Below are 7,992 nucleotides of genomic sequence, written 5' to 3' on the forward strand. Positions count from 1 at the left end.
TCATGTTATCCTCAGAGCTGAAGGAAGATGGTGTGCTGGCCAAGCCATGCATAAGGATGAGGCTCCCACAGGAGGGCTGCCCTCACCTCAGCTTGAGGTGGATGCTCTGGGCACAGATGTCGAGTTTGTTCTTTTGGACATTAACTTAATATTATTGACTTACCTATTGTTTATTATAGATGGGGGGGGGGGGTCATATCAATAGACGGAAGAAAGCAGAGGACAGGAGACTTACTACCAGAAAGATGTTGTAGGCCAGGGACGCATGAAGGCCCGGCTCCTTTAAGGACACATGCTGGGATGTCAGGGTCACAGATACAGGCACAAGTGCGCGATGCTCGGGAGCGCTCCGCTGGCGCACACAACTCAGGCGCGAGGAGGGCGGCATTATTACTGAGGAGAGACTACAGCACTGGAGGGAATCACAGCAGCGCTTATAGTGAACTAGAGGTGACGGGGATCAGTGGATTTCTCAACCCATCTTGAACCCGTCCGCACCTCTGGGCGCTCGCGCGTGCAAGGAGGTGCGTGTGCTGCCGGGCAGGGTGCGTGTGCTGCCGGGAAGGGTGCGTGTGCTGCCGGGAAGGGTGCGTGCGCTGCCGGGCAGGGTGCGTGCGCTGCTGGCCAGCGGCATCCCCGTCGGAGGGCGCAGCGCCCTAGGCTGGGGCCCCTCACCTGTGACCGCAGCGCTGGCCCCTCGCTGGGGCTCCGGGAGCTCGGTGCTGACCGTGCCGTCCTTGCAGATGCAGATGTCGGCGGGGCCGGCAATCCTGGCCCGGGGCCCCCGCTGCAGCGCGGCGCAGCTCTGGTAGCACACGGCCCACGCCTGCTCCTCGTTGATGGGCTGGTTGTAGAGCCGCAGGATGTCCCGCAGGCTCAGCGCCTCGCCGGGGCTCTCCTCCTCCCCGGGGCTCTCCGCAGCCTCCTCCCGGGGGGCGGCCCGCTCCTCGCCGCGTACACTGCCTGCCATGCCCGGGGCTCCGCAGCGGTTGAACTCAATCACGGCGGCGGCGCTGCCTGCAGCATCCTCGGGCAGCGCAGGCCCCGTCCGGAAGGCGGGAAGGACCAGTTCACAGGGGGTCTCCGGGAGAAGCCTCACAGGAACCAGGAGACCGGAGCCGGGTGCCAGGTACAGATCGGAGCCGCGACAGCAGCGGCTCAGGAGGCGGATACGCTTGTGCCCTCCCTCGGCAACGCCTCCCGCTCCCAGCTCAGCTCCTGCCGCCGCCTCTCCTCCTCGGCTCCAGAGCTCAGCCCAGTCATGAGCGCCCTCTGCCGGAACCGCGCACCGACACTGGGCTGCGTCCTCCTGCACCGGCCGCGTCTAATCTCCTACAGCCAGAAGCGCTCCCAGGCTCAGTAAGAGCTGTCAAACTCTTATTTCATCACGTGACCCCCGCATGTAGCCCCCCCCTTTATGTCACATTTTCTTTATATCAATAGACTTTTGGTTCCACTACACAGCCACAGTTTGTTTTATCACAGACCTACGATTTTATCACGTTTATTATTAGTACAGTTATATTATTGTGTTATTACAAGCTTTACTTTATCACACGTATTCATTTCACCGACAGACTGTATCTCTGGACTTGATGTCTTAACCAATGGATTTATTGCCTTCATAATATTTAATAAAGCACAACACGATTATCTTGAATTTATCCAGCTTCCTGATTTCAACTCAATGTCACATTGTCCTAGTCTAGCGAGCGTCGAAAAAAATAATCAAATCAGGGAAACAAAGTGAACCGAAAATCCAGACTGCAAAACAGCAGTTTATTTTGTATTCTTCCACGGCAGAATCTGTCTCAAAGGTACGAAGAGCATCGTGCAGTTTAAGATAAAGCAATACATGACACAAGACCTACAAAAAAGAAGTGGGGGGACAAAGCAAGCAGGCAGTATGCAAGTGGTATCATGGCACGTGACATACATAGCATCAAGGGAAGTGGCATCATGACCTCACAGGAAGTGACATCAGATCTTAAGGCTTCGCGCATATGCATAGAAGGTCTATCATGAGTAAATTTGAGAGCATACAAGACAAATGAAAGCTAGTCAGTTCTTAAGCATGTGGCTGGAGTTCCCTGTCTGAAGAAATGAACAGCAACATATGTGGATAACCTTGAGGGTATGACTATCTACAGTAGACAAGCCATTAAGTTCTACAAGCTAGGCATCCACAATTTGGCACCAGGAGCAAAGCACATTTCATGCATTGTATTAAAAATGCTAGAAACTATAATTGTGAATATCAGAACTGACAAATTTATTAACCTACCAAACATGCCACCATTATACACACTGACAATTTTAGCACTTTGACAAGTATTTAAAAAAAGCGAGTTGCACACTGCGTTTGGTATGCTGAGCATGGCAAATGATATTCCCTAAGAATTCTACAGTTATAAGTGGATACACTGCACACATATTAATTCAGATTGTAGACCATACTGTATTGTCACAAGATTTTTAACCATAAGAAATTAGTGATTAATGAGATCTTTTACAAAATTGAATCCCTCACATGTTTGTAACAACATGTTAAAAAATCCCATGTATCCGGTATTCTTTGTTGTGATGGGCAGTAGGAGCTACCTTCCTAGACCGATTGTCATCCACATGCCAAAGAAAGACGAGCGATACTAAGATAGATAGTTCTGTACGAGGGACACTATCAAGTTCATGGTTCTGAAACCCCTTTTATAGTCACTTGAAGTCACTTGTAGTGTGTTTATTAGCCTCCAAAACAGGTTGCAGTTGTTCTGTAGTCTCATGCCTGCCATTATCAATTTACTCTCTGAAACCGTCTGGCATTATTTTTTAATTAAGAATCTCCTGAACAGGTCTATACACTAACAAAATACACACCCTCAAAATTACTCTCTTATGCATTTGTTTGTGAGATGTGCTCAGAGGGTCTTTCTGCAGCCATAGTGTAGCCATGGTCCTTAGGTACATGTACAGTCAGCACTGCCCAAGCATACATAAGTTACTCGTGCCTGGTCTGTGGGCGAAACGCCTTCAGCTTTAACCACACCTAACAATGTCCTAGAATTTAAAGGTAGTAAAAGAATACAGGAAGACAATTTGGGCATCCAAGAATCAAGACTTGACATCAGTAAAGCAAACACATAAAACTTTGGGAGGATTTTTAAATCCCTAAAAGGCTTAAATATACAAAGTAAAATATTGAACAGAGCGATGGCTGTTCCTTTAGCTATATCAGTTAAAAGTATACTACTGCAGAGAATTATGCGTAGCATGCAGATATGTTTGAACCACTGCAACGCCACCTCAAACTTTCACCATTGTGTAAAATTGATGTAATTAGAACCACAGAGTTGATTTAGGAACAGCCAAAGTTATGAGGTAGGTATTTTGACTGAAGAGAGACCTAGTGACTGCAGAAAACAGTGCTGAAACCTATCAGACAGATTAGTGGCCAACAAATAAGACACAATGTGAGCGCCCTTCTTGCCATGTTTGGAAACCATCCAGCATGCTTGCAGGGATTGTGAAGGACAAGAAGTACACACACCGAGGAGGAGCCTAGCGCGCATCTAAGATGGTCGCGTGAGCACAGGGCTCCCCGGACCCTTTCTGCTCCTCGGAATATATCCTGAGATTATCCTGATTTGGTTTATGGAATCTGGGAGATGAAGACCAGCTGATCATATATCTCTTTTTAAAATTCTAATTGGACCTGGGAATCCTGAGTTGTCGTCGTCGGAACTTTTGGGACCCACCCGGCGGAGGTGGCCGGGGTGAAGGTGACCCGTGGGGCCGGGCTGCAATTGAACAACAGCGGCCTCAGCGCGGTGCCAGTTGCCGAGTCAGCGCTTTCGGTTTCGATTTTGGCCTTCAGGAGATCGGCTGGCGTGCGTGCTCAAGGTGGCGAGGTGCCTCCTGGGCCTCTGCCCGAGGCTTGCTTCCATCTGCTACTGGTGGGCCTGACGCCTCCGACCCCCACATCGGCAGTTTGTGGTCCTTTGGCTGGCGCCCGCACACCTTTTGATCGGAGGTCCCATTGAGAGACTGCGCTCGCATGGCGGGCAAAGGGGGTCCGGAGGGGCGCAAGACCAAGGCTTCTCTGCGCGGGGGAGCGGTCCAGAGCAACAACATGGACCGCTACACCCAGGGCAGGGGGCCCCCTGGCGCTACTGGCCTCTCCCCGGATGCTGCGGGGGGAGGCACGACCGTCTCTGCGGAACTTTCCCTGCAGGACATTATGGGCGCCATCGAGGGCATCAGGGAAACCATCGCGACGCAATATGAGGCCCTGGCCCGTAAGATCGACACTGTCGCAATCGATGTCACCCTGATTCGGGCCGACCTCTCCAAAACCAACGAGAAGGTCCAGGCCCTTGATACACGGACCTCCACCCTGGGTGCGGAGGTGTCGGATCTGCGGGCCGCGCTTGGGGACATTAGAGTGGTCAACGACCATATGGCCCGGCGGCTTGAGGACTTCGAGGGACGGGCCCGACGCAACAACATCCGCATCATTGGTGTACCGGAGTCCTCAGACGGCCGCCCGGTGGACCTCGTGGTCGAGGAACTTATCCTGCAACAGCTGTCCCCGGCTGGCCTAAGTAAATTCTTCGCCGTGGAGTGGGCCCATCGAGTTCCGGGCGGCCGGCCGCGGCCGGGGGCCCCCCCGAGGCCTATCGTGGCTAAACTGTTCCACTACAGGGACCGCGACGCTATTCTGCAGGCTTCACGGACCCGGGGCCCGGTCCGCTACGAGAACTCGACCATCAATTTTTATCCGGACTTCACGCAACTGGTCCAGAAACAGCGGATGGGATTCCAAGGGGTGAAGCGCCGTCTCCGCGAGCGGGGCCTGAAGTATTCGATGATCTACCCGGCGAAACTCCGAGTGGAGCATGGAGAGCGGACAGCCTTTTTTGACTCTCCTGTGGCCGCAAGTGACTGGCTGGACTCGCTGCCGGACGGGGGTGGCCGGCCCGGGCCCTCTGGGGGCACCGCAGGTGACGGGTCCCCTTAGACTGACATTTGGTCCTTGCTTTTGCGGTTTTGCACTGTGCAGTTGGGTCTTACTTCTTTTGCATACTGTGTCTTACCAGGACCCGTGAGGGGCGCGGGCGGGTTCGGGTCCCTTTCCTCCTCCGGGGTCTTTTTGTAGAATGGGGTTAGGGGGGCGACAGGCACACTGCAAGTTGGGGGGGGTCATTGGCCCGCAGGGGTGCAGGGTGGGGGGAGTTGGACTTGGGGTGGGGTTGGGGGGGAAGGGGGGTTGTTTTGTTGTGTGTTTTTTGTTTACAGGGCGAGGTATTGATTTTTGTCCATATTTGGGAACCGTGCTGCGGGCTGGGGGCCTCTTGATCTATTGGAGGGGATGGGGGGAGACGGGTTGAGGCTTATGTCATGGAACGTCAATGGGTTGGGGGATCGTATTAAGCGGGGTGTTGTACTGCAATATTTGCGTCGTGTGACTCCTGATGTGGTGTTTCTCCAGGAGACGCACTTGGTCGGCAATGTCTGCCATGCGATGAACAGGGGGGGATACCGCCTCGTAGCCCATTCTGGTTTCACAACGGGCTCCAGGGGGGTGGGCATTCTCCTGCGAACCTCCCTTCCGGTGGAGATCACGAGGATAGTCTCGGATGACAGAGGGCGCTATGTGTGTTTGATTGGGAGGTGGGAGGGGCAGCCCCTTACCCTGGTTTCGGTCTACGTTCCCCCGGGTCTCCAGAACTCCACCTTTACTGACTTGGGTCGAATGCTGCTTGACCTTCCGGACGGCCTCCTGCTCATGGGCGGGGACTTTAACTCTGTGGTTTCGGGTGAACTGGATCGTCACCCACCGAGGACCCTCCCCGCCGCCCAGTCATGGCTGGGTGGGATGTTGGAGACCTTCGGCTTGGTGGATAGTTGGAGACTAATGCATCCGACCCAGTGTCAGTTTACCTTTCATTCGGGGGCGCATGGGAGTCTCTCTAGGCTGGACTACTTCCTTATGCCCGCGGCGCAGACTGGTCGGATTCGAGAGGTCAGACACTTGGCGCGTGGTATCTCCGACCATTCTCCGCTGTGGCTTCTCTTTGACACCGGGTCGCGGTCTGCAGGGCAGGTAGCTCCTATTAACCCTTGGTACCTGCGGGACCCTGCGACTCGTGACAGCCTGGTTAGGGCCATGGACCAATACTTCAGTGAAAACGAGGGGTCGGTGTCGTCTGCGTTGTCCCTTTGGGAAGCCTTTAAAACTGTGATACGCGGACACGTCCTCGCCCAGATAGTGGTGGCCAAGAAGGTTAGGAGCGAGGCGGTGGTGAAGCTGGAGACTGACATCTCGGGGCTGGAGTCGGCCCTGGAGGCGAATGTTACTCCGGACGGGCTACATGCCCTTAGCCTGAAACAGTTCGAGTATAGGTCCCTGGTCACTGACGCGGCCAAAACTATGTATAGGGAGCAGCAGGGCCGATTGTATGACGCGGGGGACAAGGCGGGAAAGTTGATCGCGTGGCTGGACAAAAAGGAGAGAGTGAATCGTGTGGTCCCCGAGTTGCGTGCTGCTGACGGTGTGTGTGTGACTGAGCCGGATGAGATTGTGGAATGTTTCGCTGACCACCTCCGGGCGGTGTACTCCCCGGTGACTGACAGGGATGAGGAGGACTCTCGCCTCCTACTGAGAGATATTGCTCTGCCCGGCCTGTCCGTTGAGGACCGGGAGCGGCTGGACGCTCCCTTGTCGTCGGATGAAATAGCGACCGCGATCCGTTCCCTTCGCTCGGGCAAGGCTATGGGTCCTAACGGTCTGCCCATTGAACTATACAAATTGCGTCCTGATAAGCTTGCGCCCTTCCTCAGCCGCATGTTCCGCGACTCTCTCGCGGCGGGTTCCCTTCCGGCCGACCAGCGCTTGGCCACTATAGTCGTTATCCCCAAGGAGGGCAAGCCGCGAGACCGCTGTACTTCTTACCGGCCCATTTCACTGCTCAATGCGGAGCCCAAAATCCTGGCGAAAGTCCTGGCCAATCGATTGTTGAGTGTCGTGTGCGACCTTATTCATCCGGACCAATGCGGCTTTATCCCACACCGCAACACCGCTCTTAACTTGCGGCGTCTTCACGGTGCCCTTGCCAGGGCGGAGTTCCTCTCCGAACCGGCCGTGCTGGTTTCTTTGGATGCCACGATGGCCTTTGATACTATTGAGTGGCCCTTCCTCTGGGCCGTCTTGGATAAATTCGGCTTTGGAGAGGGATTTATTGGCTGGGTGAGGCTCCTTTACACGGGACCCATGGCTCAAGTGGTGGTGAATGGGCGGGTCTCTCGGCCCTTTGCCCTCGGCAGGGGCACGAGGCAGGGGTGCCCGTTGTCCCCGTTGCTTTTTGCTCTCGCCCTGGAGCCACTCGCTGCCTGGCTCCGTTGGGAGCCCTCGCTTAGAGGGATCCGGTGGGGCCCGGGCTTCGAAGATCGGGTCTCGCTGTATGCGGACGACATTCTCCTGTATCTCACCTCACCGCGGCAGTCACTCAACGTCCTCTTTGACGTTCTGACCTCCTTTGGGAACAATTCGGGTCTCACGATCAATTGGTCTAAATCCTGCGTTTATCCCATCTCTGGTGGTCCTCCTCTCCTGCCGCCTCGGCTCCCGATTCAGATATCTCTGAGCGGCTTTAAGTACCTGGGGATATACGTTTCGCTGGACCCGGTGGCTCGCTATGAGCAGAATCTCCTGCGTCCACTTCGGCGGCTGCGGGAGGACACGGCCCGGTGGTGCAGGCTCCCCCTGTCCCCGCTGGGTCGGGCCGCGCTGTTTAAAATGATGTCCCTTCCCAGGTTCCTCTATGCACTCCAGAACTCCTTCGATGTTATCCCAGTGGCCTACTTTCGGGAGGTGGAGAGCCTGCAGAGGAGACTGGTGTGGGACGGGCGGGCGCGTATTGCTCTTGCCAAGCTCACTCTCCCCTGGTATGACGGGGGCATCGCGCTTCCTGACATTCGCAGGTACTATTGGGCCTC

General features: G+C 54.9%; 1 protein-coding gene across 5 annotated transcripts in view; it reads right to left on the bottom strand.

Annotated features, from left to right (window-relative positions):
* Positions 1–1,317, bottom strand: part of SPIRE1 (spire type actin nucleation factor 1) — a 490,495-nt gene extending 489,178 nt beyond the window's left edge. For 4 of the 5 annotated variants that reach the window (XM_085605851.1, XM_085605848.1, XM_085605850.1 and 1 more), the window contains exon 1: positions 676–1,189. In XM_085605851.1, the coding sequence (XP_085461977.1) occupies positions 676–970 (295 nt within the window). In that variant the 5' untranslated portion in view covers positions 971–1,189. Of the gene's footprint in view, positions 1–675 lie in introns of all 5 variants that reach the window. The other variant, XM_085605852.1, reaches the window with a different exon arrangement.
* Between the last annotated feature and the right edge of the window lie 6,675 nt (positions 1,318–7,992).

Source organism: Triturus cristatus, chromosome 5_1, assembly GCF_964204655.1.
Source record: "Triturus cristatus chromosome 5_1, aTriCri1.1, whole genome shotgun sequence".
In the NCBI taxonomy this organism is placed as follows: domain Eukaryota; kingdom Metazoa; phylum Chordata; class Amphibia; order Caudata; family Salamandridae; genus Triturus; species Triturus cristatus.